The sequence below is a fragment of the Octopus bimaculoides genome, chromosome 3, assembly GCF_046866305.1.
Source record: "Octopus bimaculoides isolate indiv1 chromosome 3, ASM4686630v1, whole genome shotgun sequence".
NCBI classification, from domain to species: domain Eukaryota; kingdom Metazoa; phylum Mollusca; class Cephalopoda; order Octopoda; family Octopodidae; genus Octopus; species Octopus bimaculoides.
Window position 1 is genome coordinate 67,389,920 of NC_142930.1, and position 21,364 is coordinate 67,411,283.

Below are 21,364 nucleotides of genomic sequence, written 5' to 3' on the forward strand. Positions count from 1 at the left end.
TAATGACAAGATCTTGAGGGTTTTAATGTCTATAGAATGGACTTTCTCTGAAAACTAGTCAACTATCTCAAATGTTGGTATCAGAACTGGTATAGCAAATGCATTGAGATGTTGTCTTGCTGTAAGAAGGGTACTCCGACTGCCATATTTTTCTAAGTCTGGTATAATACTTTTCGGTCACTCCATTTTTGTTGGAGTGACCCGAGAATGTATCATAATTTAGTATGATATATTTTCATCAATACTTAGATATATTTATAGCGTTCTTTGTGAAACAGAAGAGATAGTGAAACCGTTGATGCAGAAGTTCTGCGTTTAGGGGAGATTTTCACGTTCAACAATCAGATACGAACATTTCTTTTAGCCAAATTCCATTCCTATATCCACTGAAAATCTTATTCCAGCTGCATTTTGGCATTGTAAACAATTTTAGCATAGATTTTGAATTATCCACAAAAACAGGTACCGGTTGCATTGGTATCTGTAGCAGTTGCAGATCCTGGCATGTAGTTATTGAGTTTTTGTAAAAGAAACGACAATAGATTTAATACCAAAATAAACAAAATTACAAAAAGCCCATCTCCTTGAAATATTTATGACATCAGAGACAATCGTTCTGCTCTTACTTCAAGTGTGAAGATTGTTGCCCAGATCTTTGTAATTCTCTCAGTGGCAGCAGTTATTTTCCCCAAATGCAGAAACATTAGCAACCAAGAGTCGATTGCTTTTCTATAATCAAACCATACTGTCACAATGCTTCTGCAGCGTTTTCTTACTTCGAACAGCACAACTTTATCAAAAGTTGTTCGGCACATCACCACGTCTTTCTGCTTGCGTGTATTGTTGGACTCACAATGATCCTGGAAGTTGAGGCAGCTTATGTAAAGCTTGTGCATAAAAGCTTAGGCAAGCAATGTGCTTATAGTTTTCTGTCAACTTGATGGTTTCATTCTAAGCTACAAGATTCGTCCGTACTATGGCAAGCCAATTTGGATGTCAATGTGGCTTTCTGTAGTTCATATTAATATCTTCCTGTAGAAGTTCAGCAATTAAATCTCTTCCAGGTGCCTTCCCATAATGTAGTTTGCCTACAGATCTAATGAAAGTTTCGACGTCGATTGTGTATGCTTTGCTGTCGATGTAGATACAGTACTTTCCTAACTGTATGCATTCTAGATGGAATCTCTCTTTTCGTTCCAGATCTTAGATCAGAATGATTCAAAATCTTCCTGAGAAGGGCCTTTCTGTTCTTCCTCATTTCCCAGTATAATTCTTGTGGATATAAAGCAAGCTTGTTATTTATACTATCTAACTTGAAAAATTTTCTCCGATAACGAAGTTTTTCACTCAGCGTCCTGAGTTCGTGCTTCAAAGTAATTAACTCGTACTTTAAAGCAATTCCTTAAGTTGTTGGCGTGAAGAGCTACAACAGAGTTTTGTTATTTTTTTTTTCATAAGATGTAATTGGCGATGTATGAACTCATTACTCTCCTTGCATGATATTATCGTGGTTAACCATTCAATATGGTGGTGCAGATTGTTGACATTTTCTTCAAGTTTTGCTTTCCATTTGGGTTGCTTCTGTTCAGTAATTTTATTAGCACATGCACTTCAGATTTCTCATACGTGTTCTTTAAGAGTGATAGCAGTTGTGAAGGTTTTAATTGTCTGTTCTCCAGCAACATCACCGATAACTTTTAACAATGAGATCAGTTGACTTTCTTTAATTCGTTAAGAATAGCTGTCACTCAACAAGGAAAAGTGTTTTTACGAACTGTTATTTCAAAATGGTATATATAAAAACGCGTGCGCACGCACACACACTCACACTTGCCATTCTATTTTAATTTCTAGTTGAAACCATTTCATTTCATTCGTATAATTTTGAGGAAAGGTGTGAATGATATCACACAAGAATAAATGTCTGCGATAACATGCATTCTCACTGCTGGCAAACAGAAACATTAACAAGTTATCATCCATTTAGTTATTCCACTAGTTCTACACACAAAAGACCTGTTTTACCTTTTTATTCTCTAGACTTCATTTCGATAATCAGTTTGGTTACTACAAATCTTTAAACGATTCATTAATCTCGTGTTATTTTAACAATTCGTTCTGGCTGCGAATGGAGACAAAATACAACACTAATGACAGCATACAAACATGAGTTTGTTTTTTTACCAACTGAGATCCAACTTAGTCAAAGTGATTTCACATCATGGTGCTGAGACCGTCTTCGTTGAAATTAAAAGTAATTTCATCTGTTCCCACTTCTACCCAGTTACTTCACATATGAGAGAGGCAGAAGGATTAATACTAGAACAAGACAAGAAAAGAACTCGTCTTCCAGCAGATGTAGCTATTCTTTAAGAGTCATCAATGCAAATCAACCCTTCATGAATTAGCGAGGGAACCTCTATGCGGTCGATGGAGTGGCTAGAAAAAAAAAAAAAAAACAGCCACATCTCCCTCAAAGCCTTCTCCTTTTATAAAAAAGGAGCATATAAGACAATATAATCACTAACATACAAAAAGACGGGATAGGTATGGTTTGAATGCCTCCGATGAAAGGTCGGCTCAAACAGGTCTAACAGTGAACGAATAGCGATGGCGGTTGCTGTCGGGACTACTAACGGAAACAACCGATTGTATTTTATTTAGTTACCTACACACAACTAAACATAGGTACTTGATATACACTGTCTATATTTAAATTCATACGCGTGGTTGGTGGTATGTTTACGTAATATAAATATCTTAAGTACACAGCCTATATTTATACATAATTTGTAGAGAAAATAATCATAATTCATAAGAAAGAAAAAAAAATTTCTGCGGCCGCTATTTGCTTACTTGCTGTATTTGCACACCGATTTTCAACCAAGAACTAAATAGCCTTTTACGATAATACAGAGCATCATATCGATTCCCGATATACTACCGCCGCTATCAAAAAGAAAATGTCCAGTTTCAGTGTACACAGAAAGTAATTTGTTTTAGCGATGTTGAATCTTGGTTGAATGAGAGACATTATCAAAATATAGTGTTTGTTATTCTTCGCATTATGCTGCAGTTTTTTTTTTCCTTCCTTTCTTTCTTTTTTTTTTCTTTTTCGTTTTAGATACAACTGAAACAAGACATTTTCTTTTCATTTTTCAAATAATTCATGCATAAGCTATACTCTTAATATAAGAGAAAAAAAAAAAAAACTCAGCACCCAAACAAAATTCACCAGCAGCTGTATTTCAGTGCAAGAAATGCAAATAGTAGTCGTGCATTAAAGTGAAGTGACATGCATTCAGTGCAAAATAATAATAATAATAATAATAATAAAACGGGAAAAACCCAATATTTTCTTAATGAAGAAATGCCATCCACAGTTTACACCGTGAATGTGAACTGACCGCATTAAATCATCTTTCAAAAGCGTCATCAATATTGAGAATATATAAATGCTGTTAATACCTATGGCTTAAATCAATGCAATAGAGACTTTCACAAAACAGTCTTTGGAAGGAATAAATAAACCATGGTAGAATGGAAGAATGAAATAAATGAGGAGACACTAATTTTAAAACCAAAGAAACAGTTCATGACAACATTGGAATCCTTTATTATTCAATTATTTTATATATTTATATATATTTGTTTTGTTTTTGTAACCAATATATAAGATAAAATAGGCAAAGCCTATAGTTAATTCTAAAAGATGGAATCAACAACAATAACAATAATCTCAAATGATGTTTGTGTAGATAACACTATTGGGATGATAAACCATGGGCAGCTGGAAGAATAACATTCTTGGTTTTATATATTGTTTTCATGTTTACACTATGAAAATGACTGCAAATATAGCTGGCTTGTTTTGTCATCCATACAGCAACTGAATTTTGTTTTGAGAATAGGATTACTAAATAATAATTATTGACAACATACTTTTAATCTTCTTTTTTTTTTTTTGGTCAGTAAGAGTTGTTTTCTATTTGCTTCTATCAGAATTCAAAGAAAATGACTACTATTCTCTTCAAACTTTGCTTTTTGTGACCTGAACATCAATGTTTTGAAACTGACCTATTTTCTATTTCATTTCAGATTCAGTGCTTAGTTGCTAAAGCAGAAATATTGTTATAGCAAAGTTTGTAGAAATCGTCAAAAAGAAATTGGAAAATGAATTCATGACTTAGCCTAGATGAAAACTAATAAAAGGGGATGAAAATCAAATGTCACAACAAAAGTATCTTTGTGTGAGGCAGTTTTACATTTTTCTGCCCAGAAATATTCTATAGCATATTATTAATAATTCATAATAATATGATAACTTTCAGTGCCAAAGTGATCTTCAAACACACACACACAAACACAAAAAGAAAAGAAAGATAAAAGTGTTTTCTTAAAACATAAAAACATCAACAAATGGAATGAGATTTCAAAAACTATGATAATGGATATCATTTACTCTCATGATAACAAACACGTGTAACTAAAAACTATGCCAGTGTTACTAAAGTTGTGAAACAGTAAAAGTAACCACCTTCCATATTGCAGATCAAACATTATCAAACCAAATAATCTGTGAGCTATAGCTTGAATTGTCTTCTTATATGAAAAGATTTGGTTTGGAGGATATTTTTGGATCTTCAGAATCTTTTCTATTCTAATCCCACTTATGGCATAAACATATGCACACTTCAAGAGAATGAATAACAGCTCATATAAGATCAGGTTTGTGAGAATCACATGTAACTTTTATATTGTATGATACTAAGATCTTTTTGAAGTATTAATTCCATTAACTCCAACAACATGCAGTCAGTTCATCCTTGCTTCCTCTACAAGAGAGCAATATTAAACCTTCTTTCTAAATTACAGATCTCATTCACATTCTTTATTTCTGTATATTAAACATTACATAATCCCTTGTTTTGATGGATTCAGTTAAAAATGTAGCTACTTATGATTGCACACCATTAAGGCATCCTTATAATAAGTAAATTGAAACATGGACACTATTTGTGTGATTTCTTTTAGACACAATATGTTTCTGTAAGTCTATTTCAAAATGAAGATTTTAGGTCAATGTAAATTAAAGTAGTTCTAAACCAGTTATACATCTGCTGAGTTGAAAATGGTTGCAATACAGTCTTAAAAGAAACTATCTATCTGGAGAAATTATTTTCACAAAGAGAACTTTAGAAGAGCCATATTATATATGAGTACAATACTCTGGTGTATAAAGAAATAAAACATTTGACTTTCAATTTTTAACCTATACATTAGACTTCTTTGAAATTTATGCAAGTGAAAGAACTACATGCTTTATTACAAATGAAAGTGAAAATAAAGAAGATATCAAAATTGGAAAATATTTTAAAGTAACACATTTTATCCATAAAAACTGACTACTTTTTCTGTCTGAAAAATTTTCCAGAAAAATGAGCAAGCAAGTATTATATAGTTCTTATATAGCTACAAGGACAACTATTGTATAATTAATAAAACAAGAGAATGGAATATCAAACAACTAAATTTTCTAAATCATAAAATTTAAACTCAGATAAACACACACACATATATTATATATATATAACACAGAGAGAGAGATTATCATAAGTGAATATAAATTTTTTAAAACACCTAAAACTTCACAACTTTTGCTGAAGGCCTGAATTGCACTGAAGGAGAAGGACCTTTGGATGTTTAATGCTCTAGCAAAAGGTCCTTGATAGTAATGAGGGTCAAATTTGAAGTCAATGAACTGGGAAGATCGAAAGTTGGCGCATGGCAAACAATTTCGCTGTCTTTTAACATATTCTTTTCTCCCAAATTCTTAACTTGTGATCAACAAAACTATTCTGCTACTTCTGATAAATATTGAATCTAGGAACGAAATCAAATAACGAAAGGATGTAGCAGTTTATACACAAATTCTTAACAAAGACCATCTCATCATAAATTAGGATTTATTTTAATGAAATATAATTTAGAATACATTAGAACTTTACATTGTAAACATAATGATGTGATTGATACAAAATTGAATCTAAATTAGACAATCTTTGAAATTCCTTGAAATATCAAAATTGAGATACTAACTAACACAAAAGTATATCTTTCTTATACTTGTTTCAGTCATTAGACTGTGGCCATGCTGGGGCACTGGCTATAAAATATATAAATGAATAAATAAGAAAGAGACTACAGTTAAACCATCGAGTTTTGGGATCTCAGATATTTCTGACAGAAGTTAGTTTTATTGTTTGCTTTGTTAAAATTCATAAAATAACAGGAAACTCTATATCGACTTGAACAAACCATGCCAATAAGATTTTTAAAATCCTTACTGCATGAATAAGCTATGACTTGAAACACATAAAAGACTGTACTGTCTATGATTCCAAATTTTCTTAACCCTTTCCTTACTATATTTCTTTCAAACTACACAGTTCTTGTTTCAGTTAATTTTTAAAATAATGAAAAATTTAACATTATAACCTTGTGAATATTAAGCAGGTGTCTGGGACATAAATAATATGCAATTTTGATAGGTGGTTATAATTTAGATCACTTTAAAACAGTATATTTGAATCATAAAATCAAGGGCAGTTTCAGGCAGTTTGATATCAGAAGGTTTAAACTCAGAATCATAAATATCTTTTAGCTTTCAATATCATTAATTGGAACAATCACGGAGAACAGTTATTATTCTTGTTAAAGTGAGTTGCTAATGTTTAACAACCCAACATACTAATTACCAACACAGGAGCTACAAAGAAGTCAGATAATGACTTAAAAATATAAGTCATTTCTTTTAAAATGTGTACAAAATTGAAAGACATTCCTCACTACAACAAATATTTCCTCAAAAGATTTATTTAAGTATAACAATTGGAAGGCTTTGCGTTTTAGAACAGAGTAAAACAAGTTCAATTTCAGTTTGAAAATCTATCCAACAATTATCAAAAAATTTTATTTTATATTTGCTTCATTAAATAAGATATAATTACTATCATCATTATAGGTCTAATATTTCATGAATACAAGATTTGGACGGTATAATATATGCACATATACACATACATACATATATACATATGCATGTGTGTATGTATTCATACATGTAAAATCCTTTTGTAAAAAGGGGACATTGATAAATAGGCCAGTGACAAGAATATATAAAGATTTCTAAAAATTCTCATAATAAGATAGAATGAAAAGAGATTTTCCCAGAACTTGATATGCCAATCTTTTTAAAAAGCTACATAATCTCAAAAAAAAAACAAAAAAACAAGAACCATGGTATTGTAAAGTAATTTAGTTATTTCAATTTACTCATTTATCATTGCAGAAGCAGAAACAAGTGAATTGTATGTGTGAAAAAAACATACTAGAAAAGCATTTATTATAATACTAAAACAGTGCTTTGCAAGAATCTATGCTACCCAAATAAAAGCTGTGCTGACAAAACTAGAGAGAATTCTAAATGAATAATTTAAGGCAGTGCAAAGTGAAAGGTACAGGTGCAAGTGAAAAAAGTCAAAAGAAAACAGTTCTCTTAGGATAAAGTAAATAAATAAAAAATATACAGAGATAAATGGACAGTGTTAATGGAAAAACAAATGAGCAAACAAAAATGAAATAAACAAATAGCTTGGTCTAGTTATGTTAGATTTATTAGTTCTTTCCATAAAGTAGTCATTTGGCTTCTTTCAGAACTTTGAGAGAAAATATCTGAAAATCATATACAGGAAATATCTTCAGCTGCAACACATAGCATGGCATTGCAGTTACATGCACAAGCTAAACAGCAACAAATGATAAAATGATGTAATTACACACTAACTCTTCCCTTAAAACTGACCACTTTATTACACTGATCATTGGGAAGTAGTATGAAACATTCAACATACTATCAAACATTAATAATAAATAGTTAAAGTAGTTGATTTAATAGAATATACAGTGATTCTCATGCAAACTAATGTCAATGAAACACAATAACAAAGGCAATAGCAGTAAAAGAAACTATGTAAACTGAAGAAGGAAATTTATATTAAAAGCAACACACTTTGTTTCAATAACTTTTGACTGATGGAAAGAAAAATAAATCTTCTAGTTATTTTTTTTTATTTTCTTTCTTTTTTTTTATAGAAATAAGATAAAAATCATCTGATATCATTCATACATTAATAATTCATTCACATACTGTATTTAGGTGGTATTCAAGTTGCAATCATAAACCTCTAAACAGTTGACAGCAGCCAATAATAAAAATATTAAGGGAAGTGTTTGAAAATCTAAATGGAAATGTATTTTTCTGTAAGATCAATAAAAAAAACTAATATTTTCAAGTTTAAAAATTTTTTTTTTAACTGGAAGTATAAATATCTAAAAAAAAAAAGTGTTCTGTTCTAATATTCAGTGAGAGTAATCCAGAATATTCAATGAGAAATCCTGAGAAAACCAAGGTCTTGTAAAATACACAGAGAGCAATTGACAGCTAAGTAAACTTTGGTCAGATACTCAAGAGGTGAGCAGCAGCTGGACTAAAATAAATGATCCAACACAAACTGCAGGCAGTTAGAGTCAGGATTGAAAGAGCCAGATCTGAGAGACCTACAGTCCACAAGTGTATCTATGGTGTCTAGGTTCAACACAAATGTATTGGATAGCTACAGTTAGGATATGAGAGAACCAGTTGTGACAAATGGAATAGCTTCTATGGAATTTGATAAAACAGGTTTATACACATCCACACGCAGACAACTATAATTTAAACGCATCAATAAGATGGTGTCAAAGATATCTACTAACAGTTAGTCGCTTATAAAAGAGCACAATGGTACTTTGAGTCAGATCTGCCAAACTAAAATCGGTCAGTCTTTTCAGAAATAAATTACTTTCATCTAAATATATAAATTAATTTTCATTGCAACCTTATTTATGCATTCACATAGAATTTATTTAATTATTATCTGTAACATATTTATAGAAATTTAGAAATATCTTGGAATACACTTCCTCTACGAGAACATAGTGATACATATTTTTAAGAAAGATTAAAAAAAATGCTATAAAAGTTGTTTTTGACTCAGAAAGCTAAATACTGAGATTTCAAATTTGAAAAGCTATATATGATAAGATGTTAAAACACTATCAAATAGAAACTGCAGGATATATTAAATGGTAATTAAATAACAAATCCTGTTATAATAATATGGGTACCTCAAATACTGAACCCTAATGAGCAGTTAGGTACTAATTTATCTGAGAGGAAACTCCAGAAGTTTTACAACAAAGATCACACAATTTCTTTCAGTTGATTACTCCATTTAAAAGATACTATTTATACAGAAACTAGCTATAAGAATGCCACATAATAAGTGGATGAATTAACATGAGATAAAACTCAGAGTCATTCAGAATATAAAATCAAATAAATGGAATTATTAATAAAGTTGGAGAAACTGCTTAAATTTAATTTATAGAAGTGTAGGTAGAGGTGTATATTGACAGGGATCTATTTACAAAAAAAAAAAAAATTATTATAATAAAAGGTGCAGGTTTTAATTGAGAAAAATTTACAACAAATAGTTTTTAGTAATGTATTTAAAACAAAAACATGTTTTAGTTTCTTAACGATTCTACTCTGCTTTGCACAACAATTTAGTTGCCCAGGATTTCAAAGTGTTGAAGGTAGACTTAGATGCTGGCTGCTCAAAATTTGTGTCAATCAAATAACAAGTAGTCATATCTTAAGCTGGCAGAGGAATTCATTCAAGTTTCCTAAAAAAAAAAAAAAAGAGAGAGGAAAAAAGAATATTTAAATTTTGAATAACAAATTAAAATCACATAAACTTAGGCATGGGTGTGTGGTAAGAAGTTTGCTTCCCAACCACATGATTCTGGGTTCAATCCCACTGTGTGGCACCTTGGGTTAAGTGTCTTCTACCATGATCCTGGAACAACCAAAGCCTTGTGAATGGATTTGGTAAACAGAAACTGAAAGAAGCCAGTTTTATATACATATCATCATCATCATCGTTTAACGTCTGTTTTCCATGCTGGCATGGGTTGGACGGTTTGACGGTCTGGAGAGCCAGTAGCTGCACCAGGTTCCAATCTGATCTGGCAATGTTTCTACAGCTGGATGCACTTCCTAATGCCAATCAGTTCAAGAGTGTAGTGGGTGTTTTTCAGGTGCCACTGGCACGGGAGCCAGTTAGGTAGGCCTGGCATCAATCAAGTTTGGATAGTACTTTTTACATGACACCAGCATGGGGACCAGTCAGGGGGTACTGGCATCAGCCATGTTTGGACGGTGCTTTTTTACATGCCACCGGCATGGGAGCCAGTCAGGCGGACCTGGCATTGACCACATTCGGATGGCGCTTTTTACATACCACCAACACGGGAGCCAGTCAGGGGGCACTGGCCACAGCTATAATATTGGTTTTACTTGACTCAACAAGTCTTCTCAAGCATATCATATCACCCGACACATCAGGGATACTCTTAACTGGGCCAGACATGCGTGGCTGCGATCTCACTTTAGTTGCCAGGTTTTCTTAATCACAGCATATCTCCAAAGGTCTCGGTCTCCTGTCATTGCCTCTGTGAGGCTCAATGTTCAAAGGTCAAGCTTCACCACCTCATCCCATGTCTATATATATATACACACATACACACACACACACATATGTGTGCATTTTACTGTTCCCTTGTCTTACTTGGAAAAAGGTCAGGGTTGACAACAGGAAGGGTATCTAGCCATAGAAAATCCATCTCAACAAAATTTCATCCAACCCATGCAAACATCGAGAAATGAATGTTAAAACAATGTTGATGGTGATGATGAACATGACTAAGGAATGAAAATGGTTTTCACCATTATTATGAATACTTGGAAATCCCTCCCTCTTTTATATTGGTTTCAAATTTTGGCACACGGCCAGCAATATTGGGGGAGGAGGTTGATTACATCAACCCCAACACTCAGCTGATACTTATTTTATTAACCCCCAAAAGATGAAAGGCAAAGTTGACCTCGGCAGAATTTCAACTCCGAATGTAACTTTGAACTCCTCCCTTTTTTTACAACAAAAAAATTGTTCTCATTTTCATAGAATAATTCAAATTTTGATATTTCTGATAAAAAATATTGTTTGGACTTCTGTTTACTTCAATATCTAAAATTAGTTGTTTACAATTCTGAAATAGCTATTAACTTAGATAATCAGAAATTATTGATTTTTTACTCCAACACTGAAATTTTTGTTATTTGACTTTGAAATATATTGCAAAGAAAATAAGGTTTTTGGAATCGTTGGCAGCCGATTTAATGTAGCTGATAATGATGTTTGTCACATGAAAAAGAAATCAGATATAATTCAATGAATTTTGATAATTTAATTGATAACACTGATAATTTAATAATGCTTCACATCCATGTCTTTATTAAAACAAAGTTCAACTCAATAGCTCACAATATCCTGGAACTTCCTTTTTAAATCATACAGCTCTAAACAACCATTTATTTTCTATATCACACACACACACACACATACACAGAGAAAGGTATCAGGTATCTGCTTTGTTATCTGCTTTTATATGGAATAATCTTAATTTTTCAAATCAGATTCATCTTGATCAAGTAGTTGTATATCATAACTCTGAAATTCATATAATTCCTTTTAAATATTTTATAGTGAGCATTCACTTTGTTTTGTTTGAGTGAATAAATATGTGATTTCAGAAAATATGCATGTTTCTACCTCTGCATGTACACGGACCTCTCAAAAGTGAATAGACACCATAATTTTTGAAAGATTTATTTCTAGAGAACAAAATAATGCCATTTGATGCATTTAAATACTTAAATTTATTATTTAATAGACATGCCTTGTGCATAATACGTTGACGAGTTTGAAGCACCAAAAAGTGTCTTCACAGATAAAATGGAATAATGAAGGGTGTCTATTGACTTTTGAGATGTTTTTGTATATGTGTATGTACTTGTGTGTGTGTGTGTGTGTGTGTGTGTACTTTTGTACATATGTATGTATGTATGTATGTATGTATGTATGTGTGTGTGTATGTATGTATGTATGTATGTATGTATGTACGTGTTTCATTAGCAGAATAGAGATATATAAAAACGCTCCACATTTCTGCTTCATAAAGAGACTTCCAAAATACATCTTTCCCCAAAACTAAATAAATAACCAAAAATCCATCACAATTTATAATTCTGGAAAATGATATATTTACCATCATTGTTCTTGATCCATGCGTTGTTTAAATCTATGTTCTGTAGCTTCTTCTCTGTATGCCATCTGTGATCATTTGTCGTCTAGGATTTCTATTTATTGGTTTGTACCATGGTCTATCTAAACCAGTTTTCAGTGTACGCTGTTGCCATTCTTTACAAAAGTTTGTCATGTCACCTATGAAAGGAAAGAATATATAATGAAAAAGTAATTTTTAAATGGTTGCCAAAGGACATAAGGTTTAGGGAGAAGCCCTTTCATTTTGTGAAGAGGTAGCAGAAGAGCTCAACTGAGCTTACATTGATACTGAGTGGAGGAATCCTAGAAGATCAACAGTCAGGATCACCAAGCTCTACCAAGAGAATAACTGCAACACAGCCATAGGGGTGGCACCCATGGTTGTGTAATCAGATAATGATTCACTATGACTCAAGCTCCCAGTCCAAATTCATAATAATGGAATTGGATGGTAACAGAGATTCATGGCAATCTGTAAAAGCAGTGTGACCAAGAAGAAGAAGCCCTTTATTTCATAGCTTAGGTCAATAGACTCTGTGGCAATTCATAGTAGTTTAACTCTTTAGTATTCAGATTATTCAAATCTGTCATATGCAATGCTTATTTATTCACATCATTTTGAATTAATCATGCATTATCTTGTAGCTTTGAGATTTCAATGGTATGATTATGTTTAGAATGATATTGTAGGGTAGGTGTGAGAGGCTGGATTTCACCAGTTTGAATATAAAACAGGTATATATAGCCAATATAAATGCTAAAGGGTTATAAAGGTAGGGGTGTTGAAGAGAACTGGCCTTAAAAACTCAACTTCAATGTTAATTGAATAATAAAATCAAGAAACTAAACCATTATTATATAAAACTAAGGGTGTCTACTGAGTGTAATATATACATTCACATATTTACTTCAGATGAATAAAAATTCTTCAGAAAAGCCTTTACTGACAAATATTTAACCTTCACATTCAACAAGTTGTAATTTCTTGTGACCATAGATATTGTAATAGAAACATCCCTAAAAGTTTAGTTTCAAACATTAATTGTGAAATAACACTAATTTTAAATAGTAACTATCAATTAAAAGTACCATGAATAATTTATCTCGCAACACCCTACTAAAAAAGTACACAAGATTGTTCACAAAATTAGTCCAAGCTGGATTCAGTGATTGAAGGTTAGCATTCAGTATTAATCATTAACTAGCAGAACCTGTGGAAATTCCATAGTGTAAGTCAGCATATTTGCTTAGTGGTATTTCATCCATTTTCACATTCTGAGTTCAAATTCTCATTTTCACTTAGTCTAACTGGGGACAGTGTGGATATAATTCACTTAAAGGTCCTACAGCTTGGTGTCAATGGGTGAATTCCAGTGAGACAAAGTACTTTGACTAAAAACAAAGGTTTGCATCAGGAAGAGAATTCAGCCTAAACTACTGTCTCACACCCACAAACCTTGTCCATCCCATGCAAACATGGAAAAGGAAACACAAACAATGATGGACTGATTATATATTGCATTAAGGATATTTCTGATAGTTATATTGATGGTTTTTCAGTCAACACAATTTCAGTTAAATATATAAGATATTTCATAAATTACATTCATATATTTGTTTTGCAAGATTCTTGATGTGAAATTGTGTGTTGAATGTTGAAACAAATATTGTTATATTTGGGGGATGGTCATTTATTTTTTATTCTTTTTGTTTTATCAAGTAAAAACATGCACGATACACTTGTTCTTCACTTTAGCTTTATTATTGTTCTTATTTTAGTGTCCTTTGTCTGAAATCTTTTCTTTCTCTATCCCACGTCTTCTCCAGTCCTGTTTAGTCTGGACTAAACAGGACAAGAGGAGACACGTGGGATGGAGAGTAGCTGATGAGGTCATAGGATGCGTGATGAAAGATTTCTGACAAAGGACACTAAAATAAGAACAATAATAAAGATGAAGTGAAGAACAAGTATATAGTGTGTTTATTTGGCAAAAAGAAAAAAATGTCCATCCCAAAATATAACAATATTTCATAAATATAATTTTTATATTAAAAAAAAAAAGTCAAAAAATAGATGCTGTTTTACAAGTAGTACAACAAATTTATCTAGCATGAAAGAAAAATAAACAATGTAAAATTATCGACATGATAGCAGATATTTTATTTAAAAAAATTTAATGAGCAACCTTAAAAACTTTTCCAGAACATAATTATTAAAATTCTCAAAAACAATGGAGTTGTTTATATGGTATGCAACTGTTATTCATATAGGTTGAACAAGAGTTGCGGACATGGACACACACACACACACACACACATACAAATAAGAAATAGTTTTTTGCAACATTCCTCAAAACTACTTACCTTCATCCATATTAACATAATGGTTGTTTCTTTCCATTAAGCCTGTTGTATTTCTGCTTCTTTCTTCTATGAATGCTCTGTCCTTGATATGTCGTCCAACAGCCATTTTATCATAACCCCTTTCAGAATCCCGAACAAATTTATATGTTTGTTTCAGCTAAAATAGCAATAGACAAAAGCATCCATAAGTCCAGTTAAATTTTACAGATTTCTATTATTTATAGATGTCAATTATTTAATAGTATAACATTTTATAAAGACAATGTTGTTGCTTAGCCTTTGCTTAGGCCTGCTTCAGTAGACCTATGAATCATAAGTAATGAAGCTGTGATCAACCTGTCTTCTTTTTAAGGTATAATGTATACTAGATACACACACATTTCCTTCTATTTTCAAGAAAGATGGATGTGATTTGAGGTAGATTTGGCTATTGTTTCTAACAAGTTGAGCAACTGGATAGAGACTCAATCTTAGGATCATGTAGGTTCACTTTTTATATGAAAAAAAAACAAACTTTTGGAGGCAGTTAAGCATTAACAATGTAAATTACTTATTTAGATATTAAAAAATAATCTTTTCAACTAAAATTAAATCAGATTAGCCACATATTATTGTACTTAGGTTGTTTCATTTTCTAATATCTCAACCACATCTTTTCAGACAGCTTTCTTTAAATATGCAGCTCTTCTAAAAATAATATGACGTAAGCCGTCAGTACCGGGAGAAGGAGTAAATTCTTGCACGCAAGTTCTTCCAATACATTAATTAAAGGCTGCTAAAGGTTGCCAGATTTAATTAGAGTTTGGGATTATTCCAGTCACTTGAACACCACTTAACAAAACACAATGTGCAATTGTAGCTACATATGCACAAAAGGTAGTTACAAAAGTAATGGTTTGCTAGACCAAATGACTCTAGATAATAATTGGATTACACTGAGAGGCTCTTTAAACATTTTTTTAACTATCTTCAGTTGTAGGTATAACCTAATTAAGAAATACAGGTTTCTACTTTTCCATATATGCTAATGAGCAATAACAGTAAAACACTTCATGTACTGTATATAATTTATAATATATTTTTTAGGAAGTTGATTGTTATGGCCTATATGGCTAAGCGCTTTATAGTTGCAAAACCAACAGTCACTCTCTGACCAGCCATAACAATCAGCTTCTTAAAAAATATATTACTGCTCTGTTTTAGAATGTGCTTCTTTTTCAGATATATGAGCTACTGATGATCTAATTTATGATATATATTAGAACCTACTATTGCAAAAGTTACTAACAAAGTGTAGTAACATTTCCTGGTATCTTCTACTACAATAAATTCTATATATTTACTTTCAATTATTTAGAGTTATTTACTGTTTCTTTTTCTTTTAACTTTAATGACTAGAACATTGAGAAATGAACTGAAGGAAGGAAAATAGGATCTTTCTGAATTGACGAGCACCACTTTTCATTTATGTTTCATGTAGTGTTTTTGGTACCGAAACACTTTCAAACTTCGTATACTTGTATATTTTGTGTTATAGAACAGATAAAAATTTTTGTATTCGAAGTTATTTCATGTAAAAAATTGTCGTATTTCAGTAATTTCAACCAACCACTGATGTCTATTGAGGTGAAAACAATTACTGCTATGAAATATAAACAACATATTCTAGCGGTGTAATGGGATCTTTTCCCTTGAATAAAATTAGTGCTGTTGTTTGTCAACAACTATCGGTGGTACTGTTATTTATAACATCGTTCATGCATTTGTACTGGTTTAAGCTTTAGGGTTTTAGGGTTAGGGTTTGGGTTTTAGAGTTAGGGTTAGTGTTAGGGTTATGATTATTTTTGCCATAACCTAACGCTAAAACCCGAACCCTAACTCTAAAAGCCGAACCCTAACCCTAAACCCTTACTAGGGAATAACGATTATGACACCGGCAAAAATTATTGTTTACAAAAACAGCAGTAACTGTATTCAGCTGAATAGACGTCAGTGATTGGTTGAAATTACAGAAATACGACAACTTTAACATGAAATAACTTGCGATGTAGAAATTTTTGTTAAGAAGGCTAAGAGAAAAAGATGTTTTATATGACACGTTCTACCAGTATCCCAAGTTTGAAAGTGTTTTGTTAAGAAAACAAGTGGTGCTCGTCAATTCAGAAAGATCCGGAAAATATAAGTTATTAATTTCTAGTAACTTCACAACCACAGAACCAGCCTTAAAATTACAAGTGTTTGACATTTGTATATGCATTTGCACACAATGTTATGATGGTTAACAAGATCAAACATGAAACTAACTGCTGTCTCTGTATGATTTAATGTGCAAGTAGGCACAAAAAAATCACCACAAGGTTTATGTGTGAATGAGCCACCTCAATCCCTGAAGGTCCCTTTAACTGAAGTCCTAACATTTATACTTTAGCAAACCAAGGATAGCTATAGAATGATTTAAATATCATACTATAAACTAATCAACTATTTGTTAATTAAAAGGTATAATCAACACTATAACAATGAGCTTCAGTGGTTCTAATTCACAGTTATGTAAAACTAACAGAGTTCATTGTTTGCCTAAGCACATAGAGTGGAATGTAAAACATTTCACCAAAGAAGCTGATCCATTATCAACTCTACCAGTAGGATACTTCATCATCAATATTGTTTAATTATTCAGTTTTGTTTTATGCAGGGTTGGATGGATTTGCAGCTGAGCAGTTTGTCATGTTTCTCAAATTTTAAAAAATTATTTCATTTGTGAAGCCTAATAGTCTAAATAAACCTAATCATTTACTTGTAAATCTTCCTTGATATATTTTTACTGTATAACCTCATGTGATGATAAGTTTGCAGCTTTCCACTCAGAAGGTTTTATCAATTTCTATTACATAACCAAGCTAATATATGCCATCTCTTCTGCAGATGTCAAACAATTTCCTTATATACTCAATTATTTTGTCAACACATATGAATTCAATTTTCCTTGTAAATTAATGATCATATTTACTTGACAATACTCAGCTATTTCCTTGCCAACCATTGCAGATCTACTCCATTGATCTATCTTTCATGTTACTATTTAACATTAAAACACTACATATATATATATGGGGAGAAGGTGTGCATGTGTGTATATATGATAATGAGTAAAAACAAGAAATAAAGGAAAGGGTCTTTCAGATGTTAGTCCTTCATCAGAGGAGGAAAGGAGAGAAGAGGAAAAAATGTTGCCCTATGAAGAGAAGTTAGGAAGAGGTGGGATACTGTGTACATGTATAGGAAGGTACATGTGTAAGATGGGCATAGAGAGAGGTGCGTAAGCAGTGTGGGGGTAAAGGTGGTTAGCTAGTGTTGAGTGGAAATGTGCATGAAAGTATTACATGAAAAAATACATGAGAATAGTATATGAGAAAAAATATAATAATATAGAAACAGGTACGAGATTAGGGGTAAAGTCAGGAAGTCAGTGTGTGTGTGTGTGTGTGTGTGTGTGTGTGTGTGTGTGTGCACGTGAGTGTAAAAATATACTTACACCTCCTGGTGCTGTGGTAACAGATTGCGATGCTTCATATGTCTTTGGAGCATTATTACCAATTTTAGAATAAGTTTTAAATGAAGAATGTGAAAAATGGTGCCCATTTGGGTCAATTTTATTGCTCTGCTGAAAAAAGAAAGAAAGAAAAACAATAATAATAATACCATATCATTATTTATAGTTTGGCAGAAGTTAGAAGTGGTAGTTTACTGAATTCATAGTTATTACAACCAATAATTCATATAATTTAAATTTGAAAATAATTTTTTTCTTCGCATATTTCTAACAGAGGCAGTGTAGTCAAACTTTTAATGATGACCCTCCCCACCACAAAAAAAAAAATCAATAGTTAGAGGTTAACTAAGGTTGAAACAGAAGTGGAAGCATATTTATATTAATTTTTCTCTATGATAGTGCATTCTTACAGCTGAATGCTCATATTTTTATTGAGAAATCATATTATCCTTACTACTTGTATCTTTCCAATACATAATTGACAATAACTATCATGGAATCATTATTGGCTATTCGTCAAGAGATTCATTTAAAGAAGAATATAATTTACATTTTTCAAACATTTTTGTAATAAATTCAGGAGATGGAAAAGATGAAGATTTGAACTGGATCATTTTATCCAAGTGACCTAAATAACATAAATATGAAGGTGTACTATTTTGCCTGGCATAATTGCTAAACAAAGAAAAAAAAATCTACCTTACTTATGATTCTAAACAAATTATTGATACCTTTTCCTATTTTCCATTTACAGCAATTTAAAGATATTCCAACTTTACAGCTAAGCGGAACCATTGTACTAATTACTCATATATATATATCTTCATATCTACTAAACAAATCTTAAGTCCCAATTTATGTAATACCCAAATCTATTATGCGATATACAAAACTTTTGAAAGTTATAGCAATGTTTTATCCAAATAGAAATATCAGAAAAATGAGAGACTATTTTCTGTTTTTTCAAACCAGGGATTACACACACGTATACACACACACACACATATATATATATATATGTCTAGTGTTTATAACAGTTTATAACATTTATTTTCTCTCCACCAGCACACTCTATGACAGAAAACCTATATACTCAGAGAATTAGAGACACTGACTCAGTCAAAATAATATATATATATATATATATATATATATATATACACACACACACACATACAGAGTGGCCCAAAAGTAGGTTTATGGTTATTCAACTATCTCTTTCACATTCATATATTAACAGTTTAGATCTTAATTATAAAATAATATGCTAATTTAATTTTGTCCCTCTCTAAACTATGTTCTTCCTCTTATACATCAATGACCTCCTTGTTGTTAAGCTCCAACAACACCAATCCTATTCAGATGAAACCAACTTTCACTCCTCTTTAATCTTCTGCATCTAAAAACAGAGTTACAGCCTGTATCATAAAAATATTAGTGCATCTTAGCCCATTTTACCCCTAAACAAGAAAAACATGCAATTAGGAACCCCATCCCATAATCACTTCAAATGTTAGGCCTCCAAGCAAATGCACATCTCCAACATAGCAAACATTGTATCACAAACACTGACTTCCTCTTCAGAGTCAGGAAATAGTGCAACCCCTCCAAATCTACTAACCTTCTACATAGCTTAGGTTAGGTGGGATGGTGCTACAGTTTTACATATAGACACTCTAGAACAGTGGTTCCCAACCTTTTTTTATGCTCTGCATCCCTAAAAACTTTAACATGCTCTTGCACCCCTTAACATAATAATTTATATAAAAATAAAGGTGTCCGGGGCAATTGCCCTCTTTGATCCCCTATAAATCCAGCTCTGCTCACATCCCCAAGGAGTGCAAGAACCCCTGGTTAGGAAACCATGCTCTAAAATAATATCCAAAGAAAAGCCATTTGATTGATATGAAATTGCTCACTCACACTTCAACTCCTGGTCCATAATGTGCTATATCTTCTTTCTGCTTTCTTGAAGCAAAGAAATACAATGGCTACTGCACTTTAGAGCTGGCTATAGTCATATGTTACCTTCACTCAGACACCTGCAATTCACTCACCTCTCTTCTTTCTCCTTCCATCACCTATTTTGGTCCACCCATACAAAGCCTATACTAACTATTGTACCTGGTTCCCTCCTACCCTGAATGAGTGATAACCAAGAGAATGAAAGGATAGTATGAGTATGGAGGTGATGGAGAAATGATAATGGGGTGTTAGCAGGGCTGGCTTAGAAGCATTATAGACCCCTGGGCAAATCAGTAAACTGGCCCCTAAAGTATTTATTTACTGACAGTAAACCATAGCATACATAAACCAGAATTGTGTCCCTAGACTCATGAGCCACCATGGGCAACTGCCCAATCTGCCCATGCCTTAAGACAACACTGGGTTGAGGATAATAAGAGATAGCTGCAAGTTGATAATGGGATTGAGTAAGAAACAGCAAGTGTAGTGTGATGGTGGGGAAGAGTAAAGATAGATAATGGCAAGAGTGGTAGATGTGACTCACATAAGGGAGATAGAGTGAATACTAAAATTACAGAGAAATTTCAAATTCTGACACCAAGCAAGTAATATAAACTAAGTCACGCAGCAATATTATTCATGGTTCACTTTTCATAATAATATTATCTCGTCTGTCTTGGCAATTCTGTTTGAATACGGGAAAGTCTTTGAGTTCATAGATTATAACAGATAACGCATAACAGTAATTAGATTGCCAACAAAAATCAATATGTAAAAATAAATAAATAAACAACAAAGAGCTATAAGGATTTTAAAAGACTAATTTTCTCCAACTGCATATAGCAAGACAATATTATTGATTCTTTTTTTTAAATATCTGTGTAGTCTTATCAATATATAAGTCAAAATTAGGATAATTGAAGATTCTTAATTATAAAGAATATATTTCAGAATATTTTAAATCAATAAATCAAATTAAGCAATTTAAAATAAGATTGGTTGAACACATCCTTTATAAAGACAGATTATGATAATTTTTTAATGAAGTCTATATCTTACCCCACCCCATTAAAAGAAAACAAAAACAATTAATGAATACAAATAATAAAATAATGGCTGAAAATATGTACTTGTGAAATTGGTAAAAGTGAAGGTAATTATCACAGACAATATCGAAGCAAAAGGAAGCCTC

The 21,364-nt window shown here is 32.0% G+C and overlaps 1 protein-coding gene across 22 annotated transcripts in view; it reads right to left on the reverse strand.

The window, feature by feature from the left end:
* Positions 1 to 7,658: 7,658 nt before the first annotated feature.
* LOC106870336 (myeloid leukemia factor 1) overlaps positions 7,659 to 21,364 on the reverse strand; it is an 86,713-nt gene continuing 73,007 nt past the window's right edge. For 16 of the 22 annotated variants that reach the window (XM_014916366.3, XM_089349148.1, XM_089349145.1 and 13 more), the window contains 4 exons: positions 18,190 to 18,318; positions 14,655 to 14,811; positions 12,274 to 12,449; positions 7,659 to 9,789 (listed from right to left, as the gene is read on the reverse strand). In XM_014916366.3, the coding sequence (XP_014771852.1) occupies positions 12,307 to 12,449; positions 14,655 to 14,811; positions 18,190 to 18,318 (429 nt within the window). In that variant the 3' untranslated portion in view covers positions 7,659 to 9,789; positions 12,274 to 12,306. The remainder of the gene's footprint in view (positions 9,790 to 12,273; positions 12,450 to 14,654; positions 14,812 to 18,189; positions 18,319 to 21,364) is intronic. The other 6 variants (XM_089349155.1, XM_089349144.1, XM_089349143.1 and 3 more) reach the window with 1 other exon arrangement.